We start from the raw sequence: 27,444 nt of genomic DNA, 5'->3' as shown, positions 1-27,444 counted from the left end.
CTCCTCCCTGCAAACCTTCTCCTGGCTTCAGTGAGGGAATGGGGGCGTGAGGGCTAGTGCGGTAACAGCAGCAGCGTGGCCGTGGGGCTCGGCCGGTGGCTGGGGCCAGTCGCCTGAGCATGAACCCAGCCGACCCCAGGAGATGGACCCGGGTCACCAGCCCAACCCACCACGCGGCTGCTGCCGCTGCCCCATTAGTGCGTGAGCTCCCACAGACCACGCTGGGAGAGCCCCAGCTGCAGGGAGACGCCCTGAGTGCCTGGCAGGGCCCAGCTCCTGGCTGACCTGCACTGCTGGGGGCCAGGGGGCTGGGTGACAGGGGGGAGTTGGCTCTGGGGTCAGACTGTCACTTCCCCCCCTGCCAAGCCAACAGGATCACAGCAAACGAAACCAGCTCGGCCAGCAGGAGAAGAGTTCAGTCCAGGGCCTGGTGCATTCTGGGAGCAGGGGCGGTGCAGAGAAAGGGCAGATATGGGGCAGCTCTGAACACTCCGCGCAGAACTGCCTGTCCTGTCCCGCAGCCCCTGTTACAGGGGGCTTTTCGCCATAGTTGTAATCAGGCCAATAAATTGAAACAAACCCCTGTTAAATCATTGCTCAGCCCGAGTCCTTCACCCACATTCCTTAGGGCATTGGGTGTTTCATTTCCTGCCTCAATTTCACACAAAGACACAATTTCCTTTGAACAGATCCATGAACAGCAAAACCTCCTGTGTCTCTGGTCTGAGCCAGGGCGTTCGATTCCAGTGAACCCTTCTCTCCTGCAAAGCGATGGTCAGACAGAGGACATGGCCACCTTCACCTCTGACAGTGAGATATTGGCTCGGCTCTTTCTTTCTGCTGCTGTTGTTAGTCCATGAAACATCAAGGGTGGAATGCAAGGCTCAGTTCATGCCCCAGAGAAATCCTGCCACCTGCTATTGGAACGATGTGCTGGAGAGTTGAATGGGAAAGGGACTGTCTGAATTGTCAGAGTGGGGAATGAACAACAATCTACAGCAATGTCATTCACACAAACACACTCTCATCCTGCTACAGCCGGAGAAATGGGCAGGAATTGTTGCTGTTCACCCAAGGAGACACTTACACTGATGCGCAGCCGTGGGTGTGCTGGGGAAGCTGGTCTGCGCAAACAATTTGAAGTGACAATTCAGTGAGAACAGAATCATCATGCAATGACACAGGTATACATCAAGTAGATGTGACCGAGTGGTTAAAGTGATGGACTAGAAATCCTTTGGGGTCTCACCGCACAGGTTCAAATCCTGCCAACTACACAAGTACTGCGCTGTTGTTACTATTACTGTAGACTTAGTGTCTGAGCATCCAGAGTACAAACTGGAACCAGATCTACTTTCACTCTCTCTACACTTAAATCGCTGCTGTGGCACTGCTATAGCACTATGGAGTAGATAGTGACTGGAGGGATTTTCCATCCATGTAATAGCTACATGGACAGAACAGTTCCTCCTTTTCTTTAGCACTATCTAACCAGGGCTTAGGTCACCTTAACTGTGTGTGTGTGGGGTGGGGTGCTTCACACCCTGAGAGACGTCGCTCTGCCAGTTCAGTGCCCAGCGTACACCAGCCCTTAGATCCCTCTTGGTATTTCAATGCAGGCACTGACCTGTGAGAAGAAAACATCAGCTCACAAACACAGAGACTGAATTCCCCATTTAATCTCGCTGCACTTTCCAGAAAGTCACAAAATTCAATTCATTCTTGCTAGGACAGAGAAAAAATAAGTGGCGCTAAGTTTTGGCTTGATTAAATAAAATTAAGTGTTTAATTAATATAGTAAAAATATGTCCTGATTCTTCTAACTAACACCACAGCATGAAATAGGAACAGAGACAAAGCTTGTCAGTGATGACTAATTTCACAAATGATCTTCCATTATTAATTTCCACGCTGCCCCCATTTGAGGTCTGGGCATCGCCAGTGCCATTGCTCTGCATTCACCTTCCTTAGAATTGTTCTCGGACATTCGACGTCCTCTGCAGCATGAGGCTCGGGTCACTTGCTGGAGGATTCCCTGCACCATGAAGTCTTTAAGCCACGATTTGAGGACTTCAATAACTCAGACGTAGGTCAGGGGTTTGTTACAGGAGTGGATGGGTGAGATTCTGTGGCCTGCATTGTGCAGGAGGTCAGACTAGATGATCATAATGGTCCCTTCTGACCTTAAGTCTATGAATCTATGAATCTATTCCCAAATTTGGAAAATTGTGCAGTTCAGAATGTGAATAGTGACGTCGTCTCCTTCCTGCACCTGCTCTACATTGCTCCACAGCAGCTTCTCCACCTGCAGTGTCACCCCAGCACTGCAGTGCAGCCGCCCAGGGTTCAGCAGGGGCCCCTGGCAAGGACCGTGGGTGCAGCTAACAGCCCAGTGTGCCTGGCAGTGAGGCAGCTGTAAAAAAGCAAACCCCCGTTCTAGAAGTACAGAGACTGAATTCCTCAACTTTAACATCATGACCCCCTGTAGAAAGCCACACGTGTCAGTTGTATTTTCACAGGGAGATGCAAAAATCAAGTGACACCAATTTTTAAGTTGAGTAAATAAAGTTGAGGAGATAGTTATTAACCTCCCAAAAATACACTAAAGATCCCTCAACATACCACCTGAAGGTGAAATATGAACAGAGACAAACCTTGTCAGCAAAGGCTCATTTCCCAAACGATCCTCAAAATGTTACTAATTCCCACCCTCCTCCACAGGAGCTCTGTGCAGTGTAACTGTTCTGCAGGCAGCTTCCCATTCAATGCTGTTGTGGGACATTCCCAGGCCTGGAAATGTACCAACAACAGAATTTGAAGATCAAACCTGGCTCCCCGCAGCAGGCGGGATTTGAGTGTTTTGTCCCTGTCACTTAGTCTGTGTCAATAGTACAGATGCCATGGGCAGGACTCCAGGCTCTGCTTGAGGATCCTGGCACAGGGGATGGGGGGGAGAGAAAGGATGGTAGATTCTGACCTGTGCTCTGTACAGGAGGTAATAATTGAATGGGTCATTATTACTACTCCCTTCCTCAGTGTCCCCAGGGCTGCAATTCTACATTCCAGGGGCAAATGAGGTGGTGATGCCACTTGGTTAATGAAAACCAGTGCTCCAGGTGAGGCTTGAACTCACAACCTCAGCATAGCTCCTTCCAGCACTGCCCTATAAGTACTGTGCGCTAACCAATTGTGCCACTGGAGCACCTGTTAATTGTGATTCTCCAAGACCCCTAAGCTGATAAAGCCAAGGAGTGACCCCAAAACAGTCTCAGTGGAGTTGAGAGCAGGTAGCGACAAGTGTTGTACTCGGTGGTGTCGTGGAAAAATTGACCACGCCTTTGATTTTGGGTCAGACACACTGAGGCACTTTTATTATAGTACAAGCATGCATGCAGGGAGAGGGTTAAAACTCCCCTCTGCCTGTTACAAATTTTACCAAGCTTATAAAGTTTAAAACCGCAAATTAGCATTTACTTAAAATACCCTTATTTGGGAGTATCAGTTGTGACATTTGCAAGCTACTTCCGTTTTTTTCATACATGGTGTTTCCTTTTATTGTTTCTGGGCAGTTTTCGTTGGTAGTCTGCCTGCCTGTAAGACCCCTCCTTTGCGGTTGCATTGGATAAGGCTCAGCATTCTAGCTGAGCTTCCCTCAGTTCCCCTTTCTCTGGTTTCTTCATCACCCCCCCCCTCATGCCCCTGATATAGACAGACAAGAATTGCAGAAGTTAACCTTTGTTCTATATAGCAATTGGGTTTTGCTAACAGACCTGGGCCTGAAAGGCAGGGGTTAGGATGCAGTTTGCTTCTGACCCTATGGGTGGGGGTCTGGATCTTAATTGTTAATAACGCCTTATTGTTTACCAAATTGCCCAAGACAACTACTTCCACTAGAGTTGCCCAGCAAGCCCCCTCCCAACTACATGTGCGCCCACCTACGTGCGGCTACATTGTACAAGACTCTTTATTAATTTTCCATTGCTAATATGCTGTTATACTAGGCCATGTTTCACAATTATCAGTAGGCGTTGGTTCCCCTTTTCTATAGGCCTCTTTAATTACGCCATATCATACTATTACAAATTTTCCACTTGGTCTATAGTAGCCTACTGTTACTTATGCTAAGCCAACTTAATGCTAGGCCTATTGCTTATGCCAAGCCAAGCCAACTCACTTGGGCCTGCGAGACAGAGTCTTGGGGTCTTGTGCATGGGTTATAAGGAGGGTTTAGAAAATCCCCAACAACCCCCTCCTTTTGATGCATTTTGCATCAACTTCCTCAATGTGAATATTAAAAAGGTTGGGAAGCAAGGGTTGTTATGTGGCCGTTATCTTCCCAACAAATATGATCATGGTCAATAACAATTTCTCCAGGGTTAAGCTTTCAGACGGACTGGAGTTGAGGGGGTTCTAAGGACCATAATGTCCATAGATTACCTAGTTCTATCCAGAGACCCTGTCTTATTTTCTTGGTACCGATTAAGAACCAGTTAGGGCCCTGGGGTGGTTTAACTGGTTCACCACCTTTTCTGTAGTTCCAAAAGCAAGCTCAGCTGTCATAATATAATAGATATTCTGGTTTCCCTTTATCCAAGTCTAGTTCCTCTTTCTGGGGCCCTGACCACATCTTCCTGCCCCCACATGCCCTTTGTACAGAAAAACCACTGTTCCATTTTGGGAACTTTCCACTGTGACTCCTTTTACCTTTTGACACACAGGAGCAACTTTCTATCACTCTTTCATCACTCTGTCCCCTCCTCTCTTTTCCTTATACACAGAGACAAGTTGAACCAAAGTTTAACACAGTCTGAAGACAAACTTATCAAAGTCTAGGTTCAAGAGCCTAGTCAAAGTCTTAAGCCCACCGTATTTTCCCTCTTTTCCTGCTTATCCGTATACACATTCATCACTGCTCCTGACTTCCTTTCTTTCCAACTGTTGCCATAAAGTTCATTAACAATTATTAGCTTCATTCGCTCTTATGCATTAAATCTAGCAGGTTTAGGACTGGGCAAGTAATAATAAATGCATCCATTACAAAGGCAACAATAACATAAAAGCAATAACATTTCTATGGCAATAAAGCAATGGGGTTGGGATTACTAAATGGTTACAAAACACAAAACATCATATTTAGTACACAAAATAGAAATCCTATAGGCTATATTAAAAGCATTATTTTTTAATTTGATATATATTCTGAACTATGTGAATTTGCCATTGAAGTTTAGAAATTTTTTGTGCTACTGGTAAGACTGCAAACAAATTTTGGAACCAGTCAGGTACTAGGGTAGTCCAATTAAAGGGTATTTAAGCCTAAAGGGCTGGTTGTAAAATTTTTTTTTTAGGCCAATTTAATATATGTCTGTCTGCAGCAGTGGTGAGATTAAATGTATGTTTTGTAAATAGTGGTCTCTACAAGCACACAACTATTATTAGCTTAAAGAAGCAGGTGTTCTGTTAGGATAGTTTTTTGTTTTATATTTTTCTAACAAAACTGTGAGAACTTCTTTTGGCTTCAGTTTACATACACACTGAAGCTGTGGGGGTTTTAATGGGGAGAGCATCTATTGGTTACCTATTCCAATCCAAATATTGATATTTTAGGAGCACTAACTATGAATTGGCTAGGCATATTAGGTGGCTTAATTTCCCAAATGTCTTGGTGAATTACCCAATTTTATATGCATCCTTCCCACGGGCCTGGCAGGATTCGGTATGTGGAAGCTTACACTTTCTTTAACTGGTCCATATGCTTGGAAGGAGTACTGTGAATGCACACACTTTTGCCCAGAGAATTTCCAATTATGCTTTCATGACCACAGGTTAGATGGTACTCCTGAGATGTCTGTAAGGGCCGTGGGCCAAGCCTGGTGCTTAAGATTACTCTGAATGGCCATTAGCTGGTCACTCAGGAAATCCCAAACATGCCAGATCCCACTGCAATTCCTTTTCAGCATTAGTGATATTTAATACCACCTCTTAATACCTTTTGGGTTATAGAACTAAGGGCTGAAATAACGTGCAATCCACCCATTCCTGCCTACACCTGAGTTAACTGCGCCCCAGAAATAATACTGGGTATACTTTTTCAGTTGGCCCAATTTACCTTCAGGCTGTTGGGTTTCACAAATACTTGGACAAATAGCGGCAATTTGAAAGGGAGTTAACGGTAAAATAAACCTGATAGTTCCTAACGTGGCATTAAGTATAATTTATTTGAATCCCTTTGGGTCTCTTTTCTATAGGGGCTATACCACAGCTATTGGTTATATACGTGGACAACTTTCTGCGATGCCTCTGGGTTTGTAGTACGAGAGGGAGAATACTGTAATAAGGTACAGGTGATGTTATCTGCTACAGGAATGGCCTCTAGGCAGGAAAACAGACAAGTTCTGTGGATATATGTTTGGTTATTTACCAAATAGGTAACCAAATAGCAAAGGGGACCCTTTCATGAGTATCATGGCAGATTCCAGAAACTTGCATTTAATCTACCTATCATAAACGCATCTATTTCAAAGATTGTTTCCTTACACAATTTGGCTAGTTTGTCTGCAAGTTCCCCTTTTCCCATTCCACTGCCCCTACACTCTGAGGGTGGTGAGCACAATGTAAATGCTGCTCAATGTGGAGAGTCTTGCAGACTTGCTGCATGTCCTGACCCATAAAGTGGATACCTCGGTTACTGTTTATAGAAACAGGAGACCGAATCATGAATAAAAATCCCTAAACAATTTCTTTGCTACTGTGATGGAGGCAGCCTCTGCACAAGGCAAGGCTCCAATCCATCCAGAGACTATACAGACACATATTCATATGAGCAACCGTTTGGCATGTTGATAAAGTCAATCCAGATATTCACAGACAGGCCCCACAGAGTGGGGTGAGCTGCGGTTAGTCGGACTGGCTTACCACTATTGTGTACTACTAGTGTCGTGACACCAGTGCAATCATCCCTCCTTTGCTCACGTGGGCCAAACCATGGGTCACATGAGCAAAGCAAGGCAACAAAGTCTTGGGCGCTACCGAGCGACCATCCAGCTGCTCCATCAGCCCCATCCCACCTAAGTTCATTAAGGAGGAGAGTTTGAGGAACACTACAAGTTTCATTTTCAGGTAGTTTTGGCTAGCTTCCAAGCTATTCTTCGAGATTTCGTAGTCTTAATTCACTTAGCTGTCCGGCAGTGAGGCAGCAAGGGAGAGGTTGCTAGCACTATCACCTTGCTTGCTTGGAGGCTTTATTATGTCCTCAGGTGGAAAGGTTGTGTTCTTAGTAAGATTCAAAGGCTCAGTGGGTTTGTCAGCAGACAAAGGAAAAGTTGCCACATCTTTACCCTGTCCTTTACTCCTGTTGTCTAGAAGGAGCAACAACGCCAGAAGGAAAGATAGACCGCTCATCAGTTGGAGAGTCATTACAGTGAGAAACATGGGCAGGTAGTCAGTTCTCGGCACTTCACAGCAGTGTTGGTAATTAACAGGATTTGATAAGAGTCTTTCAGAATGAAGCCAGAGTAGTTTCTCACTGGTGGACTTCCATGTAGATTCAGCCTTCTAGTTTCAGCAAGCAGCAGAGCTATTGTATATAAAAGACCTAACACATTTCATTAGTCTCTTGCAATAATTAAGCATTGTGTTATTTAACAAATGAATGTCCATCTGAGCCAAAGCCATCAGGGCACTGTCAATAGTTGCATTAGGTGTCCTGGTACAAATTTTAGAAAAGCTTAATCTGGCCTTTCAATTGGGAGTGGCCTTCAAAAGGCATGTGACCATACTAGATCTGTGAAGCTTCACATAACTTGTTACAATGTGTCCAGTATATTAAGTTCACAATCACTGTTGCTATTTGTTACCAAAACAGATTTAAAATCTCTTACCAAAATTTTATAACACATTACATTACCTTAAGAATCAAATATTAAATACCAAAATTAACACTAGTTTCTTTTGTTTGTTTTACAACCCCAAAACAACACCAATTTATTATAAAACAAAGATTGTACCCACCATACGTGTTTTTAACAAAATTGACTATCTTTTACAGTCAAATGATTTTTACTTATATAACCTCTTGCCTGGATTATTCACAGACAGTCTTATTGCTTAATTTCCTCCAATAACTACAGAGTTAATTTTAACTTTCCTTCTTTTAACTTCCTCAAACTGCGGTTGCCTGCTTGTATGGGCCCGATCCTTTTTCTTGCTAAAATTTTTCTTTTCATGGGCACAGGCATTGTTTCACTACCAATTTAGCAAGGAGGGCGGGCTTTGACTTAACCCCCATCTATCTATTTACATACACACATCACATTTTGATGCATATTATTTATTAATAACATTTTATATGTCTAGACTTAATACAATCCTTCTCTGAGCCGGTGACAACCCCTCAGCACTGAAAACAACAGCATGAACAGCACAGTAAAATTCCTCTCTCGGTCTAGTTTGAGAGAGGGTTTACTACACTTTGGGAAGTGGTCCTGTTGGGTTTAGACAAATTTCAGCCAGTTGGGCAGCCCCAATGTGCCCAACCCGGTTGGCATGATCGGCTCACAATGCCCACAGGGAGGGAGAGACTTTAACCAGCTGTTCCTGTTGCAACGAGGAAGGGCTGGGGTCAGTCTGCTCCTTCAGAGTGTCCTTCTGAAAACCTGCCAGGACCTCATTGTGAGCGGGATCAGACACATCCAGATACACACCATTTGGGGTACAACAGATTGCACAATTTAATTCACAAAGCAAATCTTTTGATATTTCTTCCCCTCGGGGCCAGTGGAGGCCGGGCAACAGCTCCCTGCCTACTTTCTAGGACCATAATATGAGTATATATACGTGGCAGGAGTGCCATTCTCTGGCATGGGAATCTACCTAGATTCCCCTTTTGCCCCCATTACGGATACCGGGCAGACAATTACAACCTAGCTGACAGGCATCCCCAAAGGGCTAACTATAAAACACTTAACAGACATGCTAGCACAGTGGACAAAACATACAACAAAACACATCACACCCCTTTGCCTCTCTCACCAGCAGTCAGGGTGTAACGCTCAATTATTTCAGCATTCACTGGCACATCTACGGGCTGTTAGCTTCAATTACTGACAGCTAGTTTTACGGCCCCTCCACTGTCTGCCTATTGCTGACGGGAGCCTTGGCCAACCTTATTCTCTAGGACCACTCCGGGGTTACTCACTTCCCCAGGGTTCATAGCGACTTCTACCTCGGGGTTCTAACCCCAAACCTATAACCGACACAAAACAACCTTCACAATACAGGCATGGCGTTGACAAGGAGTGCACCCCTGAGGTGTACAATCCCGTCAAGGTCAAAACTTCCCTTCAGGGGAAATTGCAGTTTTGGATCATTTCTGGTATACCAATTCCATTTTTCTAAATATTTACACGTCGACGACCTATAATGTACGTACATATAAGCAGCAGGCGTGCCTTGGGGTGGGACCGGCAGGACTTTCGATCCTTTGGCCCCCATGCTCACCACAGCACACTTCACTCAAGCCAATCACACCAGGATGCTAACTCGGGGGTTACCACAGTTCTACACTAATGGCCCAACTCGGCCTGCCCTTTTTTCATGGCAGGAACACAAGGGAGCAGGTTCCCAGGCATTTTCCCTCTAGCAAACCTGCAGGAAGGCGGACAAGGGGGGGCGGGCTGACAGAACAACCCGTGGTCCCCGTACGTCTCTCTCCAGCCCTGGGCACCAGCCTGCAAGCCAACGGTGCTGCAGTAGCTTTTGAGCTGACGGTACGGTTTCCTGGGGCTTCCCTCCTCTCCGAGGAAGGGAAGGGAGCTTATGGCTCCGGGGGGAACAAAGAGGGACTCTGTGGCCTTTTACAAGGCAGTGCTCAAAGGGCGGTCACAGGGCCATGGGGATATGGAGGGGTAAGGGACACAGGATAGGGAACAACACAAGCACCCTGACTGGTTAGCCACTTACCAAAGCCTGCCAGTCAGGGAAGCTTTTCAATCTCTCTTCAAGCGGGTTGTGGAGCTTGCTTTCCACAACCAACAACACTCCGGCTGCTCGGCCTTATACACACACACAGGCCGCACGGCCTCACACACACAGGCACGTTTCCTGGCACAGCTCGCCAGGGCGGAAACTACCCCTGGTCCCTCCCAACCTAGTGGCTCCGGGACGCCGAACGCCCAGCTCTAATAGGCGATCAGTTTTCTCCGGACCCAAAGAGCGTGGTCCGAGGGGCTGCCGGCACACCTCTTGCCTTGCCTTGAGACTGACTGTAGCTCAGCCTACAGATCAGCCTAACCTTGCCTTGCCTTGAGACTGACTGTAGCTCAGCCTACAGATCAGCCTAACCTTGCCTTGCCTTGAGACTGACTGTAGCTCAGCCTACAGATCAGCCTAAATTCCCATTCCCTCCCAAACCCCAGCTCGAGTCTATTAAGGCCTTAGCAAGGGCCTCAGGTGCGTCTGACCATGTCCCAAGGTTGGATCCAGCTTATGACTTACCCCAGCCAGAGCCTACGGACCAGTTCTCCTCCAAGCCCCTAGCAGCAGAGATTTCAAAGGTCTCTTACCTCTCAGATGGGCCCTGGGGTTGGAAGGAACTGCCCATGATCCTCTGATCCAGGGATGTCATCTGTGGATCCCGGACGAGCCCCCAAATTGTCGTGGAAAAATTGACCACGCCTTTGATTTTGGGTCAGACACACTGAGGCACTTTTATTATAGTACAAGCATGCATGCAGGGAGAGGGTTAAAACTCCCCTCTGCCTGTTACAAATTTTACCAAGCTTATAAAGTTTAAAACCGCAAATTAGCATTTACTTAAAATACCCTTATTTGGGAGTATCAGTTGTGACATTTGCAAGCTACTTCCGTTTTTTTCATACATGGTGTTTCCTTTTATTGTTTCTGGGCAGTTTTCGTTGGTAGTCTGCCTGCCTGTAAGACCCCTCCTTTGCGGTTGCATTGGATAAGGCTCAGCATTCTAGCTGAGCTTCCCTCAGTTCCCCTTTCTCTGGTTTCTTCATCACCCCCCCCCCTCATGCCCCTGATATAGACAGACAAGAATTGCAGAAGTTAACCTTTGTTCTATATAGCAATTGGGTTTTGCTAACAGACCTGGGCCTGAAAGGCAGGGGTTAGGATGCAGTTTGCTTCTGACCCTATGGGTGGGGGTCTGGATCTTAATTGTTAATAACGCCTTATTGTTTACCAAATTGCCCAATACAACTACTTCCAATAGAGTTGCACAGCAAGCCCCCTCCCAACTACATGTGCGCCCACCTACGTGCGGCTACATTGTACAAGACTCTTTATTAATTTTCCATTGCTAATATGCTGTTATACTAGGCCATGTTTCACAATTATCAGTAGGCGTTGGTTCCCCTTTTCTATAGGCCTCTTTAATTACGCCATATCATACTATTACAAATTTTCCACTTGGTCTATAGTAGCCTACTGTTACTTATGCTAAGCCAACTTAATGCTAGGCCTATTGCTTATGCCAAGCCAAGCCAACTCACTTGGGCCTGCGAGACAGAGTCTTGGGGTCTTGTGCATGGGTTATAAGGAGGGTTTAGAAAATCCCCAACAGTGGGGTGGATTCTTCTTAAGGGTTCCAGGCACATTTGACCCTTTTGTTCTTCCCTGTGTAATAACAGAGCTGGTTAAGACTCAATGGAGAGTCTTGCTGCAGACCAACAGATCTGAAGTCACTGATAACCAGCTCTAAGCATTAGTCCTGCTTTGGGACAGTGTCTCTCATGCAAGAAACTGCCCAATCTGCACTAGCAGTGAGGCTCCCTCACTAACAGCTGAAATCGGGGAGAGCTGTGTGAAGTGCAGGGACCCAGGGGTGCCTGAACAGGGGAGAACAACACCCCAGGGCTTTTAAAAATGGGAGGGCTCTGCCTTGCCACTTTGTAATGACCGAAAGGGCGGGGAGGGGAGGGCATAGAGCAGTGAGCGGGAAATGGGGTCGTGGGGTAAGCGGCTGCGTCGGTGGGGGTCCGGGGGGAGACGGGGGGGGGCAGGGGTGTGGCGTTGAGTGGAAGGGATGGGGCTACTGTTCGGGCTCTGGTGGCTGCTACTTTTAGGGAGCCTGTTCCGCTCCTGGTGGGACCACAAGATGTCCCAGAGCAGAGAGGGTGGCCAGCAGAGCGGTGACAGGGTGGAACGGCAAGTGGCCGGCAATGTGGCCAGACAGCGGAGGGAGAAAGGGGCTTTCCCCCCAGGAGGTGAGAGGTGAACTCTGGGTTTTCACTGACCCAGGACAGCAGCTGTGGGTGAGGTGCAGTGAAGGGAGGGGCACATCCAAAGATCTTCTGGTGTCTGGATTTAGGAGCCCGAGGCAAAAGGCCACTGCCCAGCACACTGTGGGTGGGTGTTTTGCTCATAGTGTTGTGTTATGAATCCTGATTGTGGTGTTTTCCCAAGTTAATACAAGGTGATTTTCCTCCTTTAGTTTCTTTTCTACACTCAGTGTGTGTGAGTGGGGAAAGTATCGCCTCTTAGAGGCACCAGTGGCCAGGGTTAGTTTCCTCAGGTTACTGGGTGGGGGCTTAAGCAGATTGTGTGTTGTATTGTTGAAGAGGAGCCCCAAGCACCCTGACGTTTTTGCTGCCTGCAGGGAATGGAGACAAAGCAGGGGGATGCGGGGACTCAGGGCAGGACCCGTGGATCTGGTGGAGCAGGACCACAGTGGATGGAGGAGGAGAGAGAGTCCTGCGAGAGAAAGCCACTGGTGGGAAGCAATAATTGCAGAGTGCAAACCAGCCAAAAGTCACAGAGGTTGAGAAAGTAAAGTAGCTGCAGGTTCCATGGTGTAATGGGCAGCACTCAGGACTTTGAATCCTGGAATCTGAGTTCACATCTCAGTGGGACCTCCTTGGGGTATGTTAGTTTCCTCTGGTGTTTGGTGTCGGGGGGATTTCAATTGTTGCAAATGTCAGGGGAGGCCGCCCCTCCCTTTACTCGGTGCGCTTGCTCAAATCAGCCAGCTGCAGCCTTATCTCCTGGAACTTAGCCAGCTGTTGCTTGATCCGGTCGTACAGTCACACACTGACTGGCTCCCCTGCCTGGATGCTCTTGTGGAAATTCCACAGATGATGCTGCAGGACTTGGCACTGTTGGTTTCTTTAATGTTGCGGTGTTACCCTGACCACCAGAGCAAAGCTGCCAACTCCTCCCTCACTGACTCCCACCAATCCCCCTGGTAACCACAGAACCCTCTGATGCTTTCCTGTTCTGCCAACACCTCCAGGCCTCGCCCCCCTGCTCCTTTATCTTGCAAGCTCTGGATGTTCAGCTTCCAATATCCTCTGCCGTGGGTCAGGGAATTGCCCACATTGAGCACACGGTGAGAGCTGCGTGATCCGAACACTCCGTAGGCACCACCCTGCACTGGGCTGTCGACGTGCTCTCCTTCACGGAAATCCGGTCAGTGCGACTCCTGGCCTGTCCTCGCAGAAAGGTGTATCCTCTGCGGCTGGTGTGAGCTCGGGTCAGAGGAATAGGAGGCTACCACCCGCCCTCCACTGGTTCCACTGTGGAGAAACACGTCCTCTAAGCCAACCTCGCTACAGACCTGCACCAGGTAGTGCTCATCATAGAAGAGTTTCCTCTGACGGTTGGGAAAACATTCCTGCCTCACTCCCTCCTTTGGCAAGTCTCACAGAGGAGCCGGCCTCTGCAGGCCAACCTCCAAGGGCAGAGGAGGCCAAGCCACAAGCATTCAAAAGGTGATTGGCGTAACTCCTCTAGCTTCCCCAGGCTGACGCCAAGGTACTTTGTCCACTGATATCACCACCATCCATCATGCAGGGGTTGGGGTTATCCCAGGGACAGGCCAGTGGCAGAAGGAGGAGCGCCTTGCTGGACAGCATGGGGAGCTGGGAAAAGGAAACCAGCATGTTTCTGCCTGGTTTTGGGCTGAGGCCCTTTTGCATGTCAGGTTACCGTGAGAACCACTACACTACAGAAACTCCATCACAGTGCACTGCCCTGCCCTGCCCTCAAATTCCATGCACTTAGGTGGTGCTCACCCTGGCACACACCGAGGGGCGAACCTGGAGAACATGGCCGCAGCTCTTCAATGGGTCAGCTGGAAGAGCAGAGGACTGGAGCCAGGGCTCAGGAAGTCATCCTTACATCACCCTTGTGACTCCAGCTTGAGGGAGAGCTGCTTTTTCTTCCCTTGCTAAGGAAGAGCAAGAGAAGAAAGAACTGTCAGGTGGGCCAACTGGGTGCAGAAGCCAATGCTGCCTTTTCCTGCTGTTAAGCCTGAAATGAGGGACTTGCATTGGGTAAAGAAACTGCTGTGTTTCAGGAAACAGCCCACTGTTGCAGAAAGAGGGATGATAAAGTCTGCTGAAGCCTGGGATTGAACCAGGGACCTTTAGGTCTTCAGTCTAATGCTCTCCCAACTGAGCTACTTCAGCACCTGCAGGAGGCCTTTTCGGGCTGCTGCTTCTCACCTTGAAGCTTATTCTCAATAAACCATCTCTCCAGTCAATAATGGCCAATGCAAGACGGACATCGCTTGATATTTTAGCACTCGGAAATGTCATTAACTAGTCTTTGGATCTCCCAAATGCTGTGCTTCAGTTCATGGGGGAAAGGTGAGAGAAGCGACCTTTGAACAAAAGGCCTGGGGTTAACATCCTAACGCTGTCTCCGACTGTAACACTATTTAATACCGGCCCACCCTGTGCTGGTGACAGTTCCATTACTAGATGTTAGTACATTTTAGTTACTGTTAAAATTAAAAGTTTCTATATGCTTAAAGGAAATGATTTTTTTATTTGCTTATATATGGCATGAATAAATACAGATTTACACATCCTAGCATGAACATTTATTGTCTTATATGACAGAGAAAATCATGCATCCAAACTGTGCATCAAAATCATGAAATGAGCTACAAATGCAACCAAAAATAAGGTATTCAATAGTTTAACATATGGAGCAGGGTGGGGGCACGAAGACACGTCTTGCATGGGACGCCACTTGGTCTAGGGAGACCCTGTCAGGGAGAGCAGGAGTTAGTCTCAGACGCCTATTTCCAGGCTGTTATCTGTGGGCACCTGCTCTGGGGAGGGATCGTGGCTGCCCAGACTCAGGGCTGGAAAAGACCCCGGACTGAGGGGGTGGCTGCAGGGTTTGCAGCGCTCTGATGTCTCAGACAATGTGTCTCTCCCAAAGCCTCAGATCTGCGTCCCTCAAAGGCTCCTGCGCTGCCTCCGCTCCTCTCACAGTCTATAGCAAGGAGCAGCAGCAAGGGTCAGGGATGAGCCATAGGCACTAGGTGGGGGGCAGAGGCTTCAGGACTAAACCCAGCCCCCAGAGCAGAGGGGGTATGAGGCTTTTCTCTCTCCTTAGCCACGTGCTATGGCTCCGAGAGCTCTGTGAAATGTCTCCCCGCCCACAGCCTGGGGAAGGGGAAGGAGTCTCAGGTTCTAGCGTGATTTGAATGAGGATCACTGGACCCTAGAACCATTCACTGCCCTTTCCCGGAGAAACCTGTGATGCACAGAACGGGGCTGAGATAAATGCTGACAGGAGCCAGGAATTGCTCCCCTGGAATAGCAGCAGGATTGGGCAGCTGGAAATCTCACCAAAAGAGCTGAAGCCTTGATGGGTCAGACACAAATGCCCCAGGTACTGCATGGGAGGTTTAGGTTTGTTACTGGACAAGAGCAGTGAGAGTCTTATTGTCTCAACATTTCAGTAGAAAATTCAGACCCAAACTGTGTGTGGTGGGGAGGTCGATAGCGGTTTCTTTGGGTGTGATTATATTGTTTTCTCATTCTCATTGTAAAAGCCTTTGATGATTTTGATGGGAACAATGTTTGCACAAGGCCAAGGAAAAGTAAGAAAAGTTAAAAATCGACATTGGGGTGAGGGGTCTCTGTGGGCCAGGGCAGGGTGGAGATTTTCATGGGGAGGGGTTAAGGGATAAATGAGAGGCTTTTGCGGGAACACAGGGGATGTTTTGCAGCTTATTTTTCCAAAGGGAAACCTTCCCACTTTCCCTGTGCTGTTGCCCAGATCAGACCCCACTGACACCCGTGAGGAAGCGGGAATTGCCTGAACGTTTTCTATGCATATTGGGTATGCCTCATTTTCCCTATTTGTTGCACGATTATCTAGGTCAGAGGTCCAAAATGTGGGTGCATCCTGCCAGGTGTAATGAAGTAACATTCAGGGGAATGCAACTGGGGCCCAGGCAGGCCCCCCACAGGGGGTGGGGAGGGAGAGCCACCCAGCTCCGTCGTGGCCCCAGGGCTGCCCAGAGGATTCAGGGGGCCTGGGGCAGGGCCGGGTCTTCAGCGGCGGGTCCCGCTCGGAGGAAGGACCTGCCAACAAATTGCTGCAGAAGAATGAAGTGGTGGCAGTAGAGCAGCCTAATCACTGCCAATCGCGGCTTTTTCCTTTTCCGGCCACTTGTGGTGCTTGTACTCACCGGCCAAAGTGCCGAAAACCCAGAGCGACTCGCGGGGCCCCTGTGGGGCCCGGGGCAAATTGCCTCACTTCCCCCGCCTCTGGGCAGCCCTGCCTGGCCCCAGCCCCAGCTGCTGGCCCTGGCTGAAGGCAGTGCTCCCAGGGCTCCACTCCCAGCCCTTCTCCTGGGGCTACACTGCCGGTCTCACCCCTCACCCCCAGCTCTGGCCCCTACCTCAGCCCCCTGACCCCTGTCTGCATCCCTTCGCCTGTAGCAGTGGCCCTATTCACAGCCGTGGCTCATGGGGGGCATGGACAGGGGTAAGGGGGGGCGTGACCCTCAAAAGTTTTGGGACAACTGATTTCGGTGCTGGGACAAGGGTGTTTACTCTGCAGAGACCCCCAAAGGGCAGGTGTGGCTGCTGTCCAGCTGCCTGGGCCCAGACAATGGCCACAAATTCTGTCTCCTAGCAACCGCTGGCCGGGGCGCACCTGCTGCAAGACACCAGCTGGCTGGGATGAGTCGGAGAACAAAGAACGAGGTGGAGGCCAGGTGAGCAGGTTGCCAGGGAAACAGAACAAAGGACAGACGAGGGGAAAGGGCCTGGCTGAGTTGGGCTGTTGGAAGCAAGGAGTCTGCTGGGTTGGGGACTCGACGGGAGAGCCCAGGCTCTGAGTTCGGGGTCCCCCCCAAGATGGACGTTGCTGAATCTTCCTGCTTCCTGTGCGAACACAGAACTTTCCCCGGCTGGATTCCAGACCACTAATAAACCTTCTGTTTTACAGCGCTGGCTGAGAGTCACTGGTGATTGTGTAAGTTGGGGGTGCAGGACTCCTTTGTGGGCGGGGGGGTGTAAGGCTTTCCCCGGTGTCCTGCTAAGGTGACTCACTACAGGAAGCTCCTGGCATGGAACAGGGGGGCTGAAAGGTCCAAGGTCAGTCCCAGGACGTGCTGAGGGCAAGGAGGTTTCCCCCAGTGACAGCGTCCCCTGGGTGGTGTCACACTGATGAGGGCTCTGCCTGGGTTTGGTTCAGAGCTGTCCCAGAGCACGGAGCCTGGGTCAGGCCCCAGCATGTGACCTGCAGGCTCCACTCTGGCAAAGCTCCATGTCCCTGGGCTTTGGCATCACTAGCCCCTGCTTGGTGACTAGGGGTCAGTTTAGGGGAGTGATTCCCAAAATGTGGGACATGCCTCCTAGGGGGGCACAGAGGAATGTTCATGGGGGCACCTCAGGGCTGAGCCAGCCCCCATGGAGGGCACGGAGGGAGCCCCACTCAGCCCCACTCTGTCCCAGTTCTTCACTCACCCTGCCCTCAGCCTGAGCCTGAGCCCCTGGCCCAGCCGTGACCCCCTTCCCTGTGTCTGCACCCCTCTCCCCAGCAAGCCACAGCCCCACTCCCAGCCCTGGTTCTCGACCGTGGCTTCTGGGGGGCCTTGGCCATGGCTAAGAGGGCACAGTGTGAAAAGTTTGGGGACCACTGGTTTAGGGTGACGTCCTCAATTGCTTCTATGCAGTCCAATAAAAGCTATTCCTCACCCACCTACCCCTCCATCAGGACCGACTAGGTATGTTCTGCTGCCCTTCACTCCTGCAGGAAGGATAATAACATTTCATTCCACTCAATCCTAAAGTGATTTGTAACCCGCCACCAGCCAAAACTGGTCATTTTGGGAAAGCGGCCCCATCATGCTGCATAGCTAGGCAGAGTAGGTGTGTCTGTGCAAACACGGTCTGTTCCTGAAGTCTTTCCCCCAGCTCCTCACTAGATGTGAGGGGGGAGCTCATTCAGCCCCTGCGTCCACTTAGTGTTTCAAAACTCCTTATTGTCCCTATCTCCGCTGGCCTTAGATTTCTCCTTCTGTCTATCTTTTAGCAGTTCTGATGAGGTGGCCGAGTGGTTAAGGTGATGGACTGCTAATCCATTGTGCTCTGCACGCATGGGTTCGAATCCCATCGTCATCGGACACATTTAGTCTTCATCCCTCCTTTATAGACAACCATCTCCCCCATTGGTACAATAACAAACCCAACAATGTTGCTCTTGCAAACAAAAACCTTCTCAGGAACTCACAACTCCCTTGCTTTAAATTAAATGTCTAAATCCCAGATTTCTTTAAAAAAAAAGAATTCTCTAGTCCTGTATTTCTTAGTTTTTAATCTCAAAAGGGAACATCCTCATCATCTCCCCCAAACACCCTGGAACCTGCTGAAATAATTAAAATACCCCCATCCTGAGCAAGGCCAGAACAGTGAACCAGAGCTAGTGTCTAGGCCAAGCTGTTCTGAAGGAGGCAACTCAAACATTTTCTCCCTGCTTCCCTTGGCAAGGTCTGACTGAGAAAACAAAATCCCCCAGACTGAAAATTTTCTGCTGAAACACCCATACTCGTCTGTTTGGGGACTTTGATATGAATGTATTATTATTATTATTATTATTATTCTCTTCTGATTTATCTCAGTTCAGTGTTTGTCCTCCGGATGTGTTTACAGATATTGAGTTGTGGGGGAGAGAGGCCAATTCATAATGTCTCTACCCCCCTTTCATAGTGTCTTCCAACTTGCTAGGAAGCTCCTTTGCTATGATGTGAGTCAAGCAGTGTCCATTGTCTCTGCGCTATCTCGGAGAAGTCTGCATTGTACACGGTTCCTGGGATAGTCCTTGGGAGTGTGAATCCCTTCAATGGGCCAGCAGCGAGTCCGGCTCCTCCCTTGTCGCACCTGAAAGTCTGGTGGAGGGGCATTTCCCCACCTCATAACATATCTCAGTAACACACACAGAGCAAAACTTCATAACTTCCCAACCAATGTGAGCACACACAATCCAACACGATATTAATGTACAACAGATCAAGACTTTTGAAATGATACCTCACAAGGCAGACTTTGTACAAACCGTGTCATCACAATATGAGAGTGGTGAATATGGGGCTTCCAAGGTGCTGCTTTGAGCACAGCATGCCACACCTGGGCTTACATTGCAATGGAGACATACCTTTAGAACCCATCTCTCCTGGGATAAAGATGGCAGCAGGGCTGGCCTGGGTCATCTGACTTGGGCTCATGGAGCTAAAGCTGAGGGACTAAAACTGTGGTGCAGATATTTGTGTTCACACTGAAGCCTGGGTGATCTCCAGGTCCTGCAGACATCAAATGATGAAGAATTCTGCACACAGAGAGGACCCTGCTAGTGAAAAATGCCTTTGGAAAAGTCCCTTCTGTCACCAGCTGTGGTCGTACAGTGCTCAGTGCTCTGCGTTGTGGCCTCAAGAGCCATGGATGCAAGTTGAGTTACGATGACCTTTTCCTTGTCCACGTTTCTTAAGTGCCTCCTTCCGACACTTGTCAGAAAAAACGACCCATTTCTTTTGGAAGCATCTGCACTGCAAGGCAGAGGCATCTTCTCTGTTTCCTCAAAAGATTGACCAAAAGGTGGGAAGAGCAAACACATTTGTTAAGGCACCACTGGGTGCTGCATCCCTAACCTCCACTTTACCTGGCAGGTGCCTGGCCCAGCTTAGCCACGGTGCTGCTCTCTGGAACTTTTCTCCCAGCTGCTCCATTTCTCATCACTGACAATCAAAAGGAAGGTGACATGACCTCTGTGTGTGGACATCCCCAGCGAATCACAAGGACGTGTGGCGCAAGCTCTCGTATTGCAGCAATTGCAGTCGAAGCAACCGCCATGCTAATGCCAGTCACAGCAGCCTTTTCATCAGCTCCAGGCTTGTGATTTGATTCTTTCCAATGCCTCTCTCCAAAGAAGCCTTTTCCTTAGCAAGCAATTACTTGGATACCAAGGGAGGTCTCTTCTGTTTCCTAGAAAGACACAGGAAAATGTGAGCAGAGAAGATGAAAGCTATACAACAAGGCACCACTGGGAATTGAACCCAGGATCTCCTGTTTACTAGACAAGTGCTTTAGCCAGCTAAACTATGGTGCCTGCCTCACAAAAGTGTTTACAACTGTTCCATTTGATGGCCCAGGACAACACCTGCAAATTCCAAAGTACAGACATTCCCCATTTCCCTCAAGACTTGCAGACCTTGAGGTGCCTGGCTCTCTGTGCACAGCAAGCCACAGCTGAGTTGACAGAGGGCTTCTAACATGTGCTCCTCCCACCAACCACTGTGATCATATAGTGGTTAGTGATCTGTGTTTCAGTCGCAGCAACCTCGGCTCAGTTCTGAGTCATGGTAACCTTTCCTTCAGCTCTAGATTTCTAATTTGCCGCTTTCCAAGTGTGGTGGGGTGGCTGCCCCAAACAAGCAGGAGAAAGATTAAGGCAGCCTTGCAGAGGCTGCACAGAACTCAGCCAGTCAGGAAAGGGCTTATTGGGAGAGCCAATCAGGAGAAGGCTTGCTGGAGCAGCCCATATATAAAGGGCTGCTCAGCACAGCAAGAGTCAGTCTGTCCTTGGAGTTTGAGGAGGGAGGATTGGCTGCCCTGAAGGGAGGGCACCATGATCAGAGTAGTGCTGGGTGGGTAAGGGGAGCGTGAGTGACCTCCTGGCTGACTGCTGCCAGACTGAGGCCCTGATACAAAGGCAGAGGAAGGTGCTAGGTCTGTGGGGAAGTGGTCCAGGGAAACAGATGGCAGGGGTTGGAGGTGCACCCCTTTTGCCTCAGTCGCTGCTGACACAGGTGGCTACACCCTGGACTGCAGCTGGCCACTGAGGCAAGTGTCTGGGCAGAGGACAGCTGCCCCCTGGAAGGGGGGAGACAACTGAGAGGGGCACAGCCAGAGGGCTGTGTCCATAAGAGGACATTGAAGTGCTGAGAGCGACATGGGTCCTAATGATAGAACAGATGGCAGCCAGATGCCACTGGATGAAGGCGCACCAGGGGACCAGAGCTAATTGCCAGGATGGCCAACAGGAGGCACTGCAGTGGTGAGACATGCCCCATGGCACCAAGACTTAGCCGCAAGGAAGGCTCTCTCTGTCTTGAACCACCACTTAGAAGGATTCTGCTGACAGGTCTTTTCTTTTTATGAAAAGAGATACAAAAAAGGAGCCAACAGAGACATTAGGTTCAGCAAGGAAGAACTGTCAAGCCAAGCCAGGATTTCCTGGTTACTAGGAAGGCTCTTCAGCCAGCTCTTCCCAAAGACCACTATCCAGAGGCCTTTTAACAGTCACTGCAGATGTTCACCACAAAAGACACAAAGAGATGCCAAAATAGAGCTCTCCACTGCCTGCAGCCATCAACTGACCAGGAGTTCTGTGCACAGAGAGGCCCCTGCTGGTGGAAAAAGGCTTTGGCAGAGACTCTTCTGACACCAGCCGTGGTCATATAGCGTTTAGCGCTCCGTGTTGTGGCTTCAGCATCCACAAATGCAAGTTCAGTTGGGGATGTTTTCTTGTCTCCACATTCGTCTAATGGCTCCTTTCAACACTTGTCACCAACACTGTTTGTTTTGCAAGCAATGTACAGCGAGGCAAAGGCAGTCTTCTCCATTTCCTCAAAAGATCACCAAGCTGCAGGGAGAGGAGACGCATTCAGCCAGGCACCACTGGGTGCTGGATGCTGAATCTCCTCTTTATTCAGCAGATGTCTGTGAAGGACATAAATCTACACCGTGTAGAGGTCAAGAATAGGAGTTTATTACACACAGTGCTGGCGGAGTGTCACCTGGCTTATTAAGCTCAGAGACACTGCCAATCAGTTGATTACAATAGAATATATAGGTTTTCCATGGGCGGGGGAAAGTGACGGGGAAGGCAGTTCCACACCCCGGGATAGATTTTGCACCAAGACAAGATAAGACAGTAGCCAATGGTGAACAGGTTACATAATGTCTCCACCCATGGTCTCAAGTTAGCAAGTTAACATTTAATGAATACTTTGATAAAATGTTAGTAGTATAAAATATATATGTTGAATTCTGATTTGAGGTCCACAGGAATGGAGCAACTCCTTTGATTGTCCAACAGGTACATTCCTAGGGGTTAAAGCAAAGAAACAGTGAAAGTATATGGCAATAAAGATTGTTTTCTCTGTGTCTAAAGGCAGGCATTGGTCCCTGGGAAGGGAGGTGGAAGGATGCCATATCTTATACTGACATGTGCCAACTTCTCATAAACTCAAGGTTGGATCTGTGCGAAGAACGTCTCCCTACAGAAGAGACTAACACAAGAGCCGCACCTCTCTGAGCCTTAGCACGTCTGTCTCTCGCCGTGGGCCCCCTCAGGGAGTCCACACGCTCTGGACCCCCTGGGCCTCCTCACCCCCGAAGGGGTTGATGCCCCCTGTTCTCTAGACCGGAGTGACTCTCAGCCAGCATAAAACAGGAGGGTTTATTGAGAGTTGAACCCAGCACAGGAAACTCTCAGGGCCTCAGGCCTGGCCTCCCTCAGCCCAGCACATCCCAGTCCCCCTGCAGCCAGGTGGGCTCTGCCTGCTTCCCCTCGCCAGCCCCGAGCCCCCCTGCTTCCCAGCTGGGCCTCCGATATCCCCGGCCCCAAGCCCCACCTCTGTCCATTGTCTTTTCTGAAGGTAAACAGGGTTACCTGGGCCTCCTCCCCTCTCCGCCCTCCTCTGGCCGGAACAGGTTGGTCACGGGGTCCTCTCCCCGCAGCCCATTGTCCTCTCACTGGCCAGAACTGGCTGTGACTCCTGAGCTGGGTGTCCGGGTCACCAGTGGCTGGGGTCTCCATATTCCACACCCGAACGTAGCCCTCATATGGACAACATACCCTCCTAACTCAGTATCTGTACGTTAACCTTTTACCCCCCAGTCAGGGCTATTGCAGATTATGTATTCCTTATGCCACCCAATCTTAAAACGAACTTTGCACCCCTTGGGTAAGCTGTACGTTGTTCCCTGAGCACCAGAAACTTCTATACTGTACACTTTTTTTTCTTTGAACGTCATCTTAATAAAATGTTGACTTTTGTTCGAGATCCCGGCTCCTGTTCCTTTGCAAGGCGTGTGCGTTCGCTCTGCGTTTTAGTCTGCTAATACAGCGGGGGAGGGGGGAGCGATTGAGCCAGACGCGCTTGCCTGCTGCAGACACGGATCCAAGGCTGAACCTCGTCCCCCACAAGCTTGAAAGCTTAACTGAAAACTGTTTAAGAAGTGCTCCTGTCTCCCGCACTCAGCTACCCAGCTCCCAATGGGGTCCAAACCCCAAATAGATCCTTTTTACCCTGTAGAAGCTGTAAAATCCTGTGACCAGGGCAGCTGCCTAGCAGCCTGCGCATCTGCCTGCCAGCAAGAGAGCGCATAAGGCACTAATCCGGATAGTGGCAGCTAGGTGGCAGGGGGAGGGAGTAAAGAAGCAGCAGAGTGGTGCAGCGGAAGCGTGTTGGGCCCATAACCCAGAGGTTGATGGGTTGAAACCATCCTCTGCTAGGCATGTGCTTGTTTCTTTTCCCAGCCGGTGACCAGCAGAGCACCAAGAGCCTAGGCCATGAGGCAAGAGGTGGCTGAGGCGAAGCGGCCTGCCAGGGAGCTCCCCGGCACCTCTGGCTGCCTGGGCTGAAGGCAAGAGGCAGGCCTAGGCGTGGTGAGGGCCTCCTGTCCTGGAATGAGGCTGCAGTGCTTCCTGGTCCCCTTTTCCCACCACCCCGGCAGGCGGCTGCTGCGGGAGAACACGAGGGAGGCTCTGGGGGCGCTAGGCAGCGCTGGGTGTGTGGCTGTCAGGGGAAAGAGCCGAGGCTCCTGACTCGACCTGCCATTGACTCGCGTGGCTCTGCGCAGCGTCAGCCGGGGCGGGCCAGGCTGCGGACGTGACTCAGGCTTGGGCCGCATGGCCGTGCTTTCCTGACGAGGCATGAGGCAGGCCAAGAGCTTTGCACAGCGTACAGGGAAGTGGGAGGGAGGCGTCTTTGAGCCGGCCTGTCTCCTTCGCTTCTCCCTTGCTGCTTGGGCGGAGGCGGGAAGGGAGCGAAATGTTCCCGGCTGAAAGCTTTTGTGCTCGGTCTTGAGGATTAAGCTGGAGCCTCCGGCACGGCTGCTGGCAGATGGGTTTCTGAATGGCATCCAGTCCGCTCTTTGGACCACCAGCTGAAAGCACTGAGGCCAAGAGGCAGCAAAATGGGACCTTTGAGGCTCCCCCACAGGCCTCGGGGAAGCAAGGAAGCAGCACAGGCTTAGCGTCGTCCCTGGGTGGGCTTGAACCACCATCCTTTTGGTTAACAGCTGAACGCGCTGACCCATTGCACCACAGAGGGGCAACGCTGTATTGAGCACAAAAGCTGGGCATCACCTCAGGGTACGGTATAGCACATGTATGCAGTGGTTAGACAAGCAACAGGAAGAAACTGGACTGCTATGGAGCGAAAGTTCTGTGGGAAGGAACCGAAAAAAGCACCGGGGGCTGTGGTACAGCGCTCGCATACACTTTCTTTGGCCTATTTTGCTGGAAGAGTTAGCAGAGCGAGATTGTTAGTCACAGGACAGTGGGTGGGTTTATGCAAATTCTGGACTCTGGGATGGGGGGGGGGCAGATGCACCACCTCTGCAACTGACGTTTGCTACTTCACTCCATAACAACACACCTTTTACCTCTCAGAACCAAAATACGCCGTGAAAGAGATCTAACGGCATAAGCTTAGGATAAGCAACTGCAGCACTAACAACAATTTTAAGAGATTGGAAACCGCCTCTATTTTTCCATACCAGAGACAACAAAGAGAAAATCAGCACCACCTACAAAGCACCAACAAACATCCATTCCTATCTCTTACCACAAGTGGCCGTTAGGAACCCATACCCCTTAATGGTGAGTACTTTTCAGGAGAGGGTGATGCTCTCAGGCCTCAAATGCCAGGTACAGTTACTCTGTCCTCAATCCAAAATCAACAGAAAAATACACTGGATTACTCCTGTCCCAATAACAAAGAGACTGGGGATATCGCAGCAGCTGAAATGACCATTTGGACAAACACTCCCATCATGCAATCCGGGGTGGGTGTAACCATGCAAATGACATCAGCCCCAAAAGGCCTTGACACGGGCTGGGAGAGTAGTCACCCTGAGTTTTGGGAGCGTAGGCGGTTGCCCCGGCAGCGCCTCTGCCACGTGTTCTACATACTCTGCTTTCTCTTCAGTTCGTATAAATCTTTCACCTTTTACAAAAGATTTCCGTGGAGAGGAATGTTGATGAGTTTTTACCCAATTTTTTAAGGCTTTGCTTTGGCAAGGCTGTTGCCTGCTGTGAGAAAAACAGAAGAGTGCTCCCTGAGCTGGTGTCACTGGCTGAGGCTTTTCTATAGTATGAAAAAAGTATAGTAGGGGGCACCTGGCATTGGCTGCTGTCAGCAGACAGGATACTGGGCTAGGTCTTTAACTTGGACGGGTAGCTGGGAAGACGGTCAATCAGACAGAACCCCTTCGACAAACCTTTTCATTTCCTTGTTATTGCCTGACTCCTTTAATTCTTTTCCTTTTCCTTATTTCCCAGCAGACCGACTAGCCACCAGATTTGGGTGCTAGCAGAGGGATCTGACGAGCTCCTTCTTTTCGGCAGCGTTGAACATGCCAGGGCACAGTTAGATTCTGGATGCTCATCTGAATGTAACGCCTAGCTCTCACCTTTATTTCTGTTTCTTAGCTCTTTTGGGCCATCGATCTTTGGTCTGACCCGTGGGATCCCTGCATTAGGAGAGATGGCTAATTAATGAGCCCATAAACCTTGGAAATCAAATGAAACCTGAAGTCCGTAGAAGACCTCGAAAGGCCCTTGGGGGGTGGAATGCGAGCTGAGGAAGAGTTCCCTGCACAGCTTACCTCTCCATTCTCGTTTTCCTGTCCTGAGCGCAAAAGCCAGGAAGCAGCTCCGGGTAGGGAGGGGATACCATATGTGTGCAGTGGTTAGACAGGAAACAGCAAGGAACTGGACTCGTATGGAGTGAAACTGTAAGCATCCTCTGTGTGCCTGATGACTGCAGGTTTGAGAGAGTTATGTGGGAAGTGGAGGCTTTCGGTGGGCTTTCAGAGGAAATGTAATGGAAAGGCAGCCAAAAGTGGAATCCCAGGTTTTTAAACAATCCTCCACTAACATACCAAACAGCTCAGGTCTAGTTACTCATTGAAAATTAGAATAAAGTTACAGCAAGATTTCATCATAAATGAAGTCAAACCCTAAAGATTTCAGAACACAACTGCTATAAGGAGCCATGAGGGAAGCAATACAAAGTCAACCTTGCCTCAGAGAAAGGCAGTTAAACAATTTCTCTTTTTTAAAGCAGCATAATCTCCCCAAACGGAAGGGCACTGTTCCCGGAGAAGGGTCCTGGAGAGGGTTTTCCTCGTTGGTGCCGGCCATCCACCTCCCCGAAAGGCGGGAGCTAGGTGGACGGAAGAATTCTTCCGACCAAGGCGCGGACTGATGTAGCCGCGCCGATTTACGTTCCCCGTGCAGCCCAGGCCCGAGGGTCGGTGCGTGCTGAACAGTTAAGTCAAAACAGCTCCGTCCGTCAGAGGTGTGCAAAAGGGAAAACCCACTGCTGGGCGACACGGCCACGCCGCCCTAACCCGCAGCGTAGCTAAAGGGCATTCGGGGAGGCGGTGGGTGGGCCTCAAGCGACGGAAAGCCCTCCTCCAGCATGGGGTTGTGACAGCCTAGTCTCCGTAGCACAGACAGGGTGGCCACCAAGAGACAGGAACAGACAGCGAAAGCCAAAGCGGCCCCAGGGCAGGGGGCGAGGATGCCTGTTGGACGAGGGGACAAGGTGAGACAGGCGTTTTGGACAGGCCGTCCTCCCGTCAAAGGAGGAAGAGCCCGAGAAGAAGGGCCGGGCAAGAAGCTACAAGCAGGGAAAGAAGCAGAGCAGGCAGGCAGGCAGGCAGGTCCCCATAGAGCCAAGGAAGGCACCGGTCCAAGCCCCCCAAAAGCAGACTAGAGAGCAGATCAGCTGCAAAAGACCAGGGAAAGCCAAGAACACAGAGAGACCCAAGTAAAGTTTCAGAGCTGAGCTTTGCTTACAAGGAGGAACGTGTGACAAAGATACCTAGAAGTACAGGGCCTGTGGAAAAGAGCACTCCCAAAGGCCCAGAATAACAACTG

At 49.8% G+C, this 27,444-nt stretch overlaps 1 protein-coding gene and 5 non-coding genes across 6 annotated transcripts in view; 3 read left to right on the top strand and 3 right to left on the bottom strand.

Annotated features, from left to right (window-relative positions):
• Positions 1 to 27,444, top strand: part of LOC120375921 (zinc finger protein 850-like) — a gene marked incomplete at both ends in the record, with an annotated part of 362,646 nt that overhangs the window by 241,740 nt on the left and 93,462 nt on the right. Inside the window, one exon of the mRNA XM_039496944.1 lies at positions 16,141 to 16,147. Coding sequence (XP_039352878.1) covers positions 16,141 to 16,147 — 7 coding nt within the window. The remainder of the gene's footprint in view (positions 1 to 16,140; positions 16,148 to 27,444) is intronic.
• On the bottom strand, positions 3,109 to 3,202 carry TRNAI-UAU. Its single transcript has 2 exons — positions 3,165 to 3,202; positions 3,109 to 3,144 (listed from the first exon to the last, which is right to left on the bottom strand). It is a non-coding gene; the product is annotated as a tRNA-Ile (tRNA).
• TRNAF-GAA lies at positions 14,357 to 14,429 on the bottom strand. Its single transcript has one exon. It is a non-coding gene; the product is annotated as a tRNA-Phe (tRNA).
• TRNAS-GCU lies at positions 18,314 to 18,395 on the top strand. The gene has a single exon. It is a non-coding gene; the product is annotated as a tRNA-Ser (tRNA).
• TRNAT-AGU lies at positions 20,300 to 20,373 on the bottom strand. The gene has a single exon. It is a non-coding gene; the product is annotated as a tRNA-Thr (tRNA).
• LOC120376049 lies at positions 25,467 to 25,582 on the top strand. Its single transcript, XR_005586973.1, has one exon. It is a non-coding gene; the product is annotated as a U5 spliceosomal RNA (small nuclear RNA).

This window comes from Mauremys reevesii, linkage group 12, assembly GCF_016161935.1.
Source record: "Mauremys reevesii isolate NIE-2019 linkage group 12, ASM1616193v1, whole genome shotgun sequence".
Classification (NCBI taxonomy): domain Eukaryota; kingdom Metazoa; phylum Chordata; order Testudines; family Geoemydidae; genus Mauremys; species Mauremys reevesii.
This window is presented reverse-complemented; position numbering and strand designations above follow the sequence as displayed.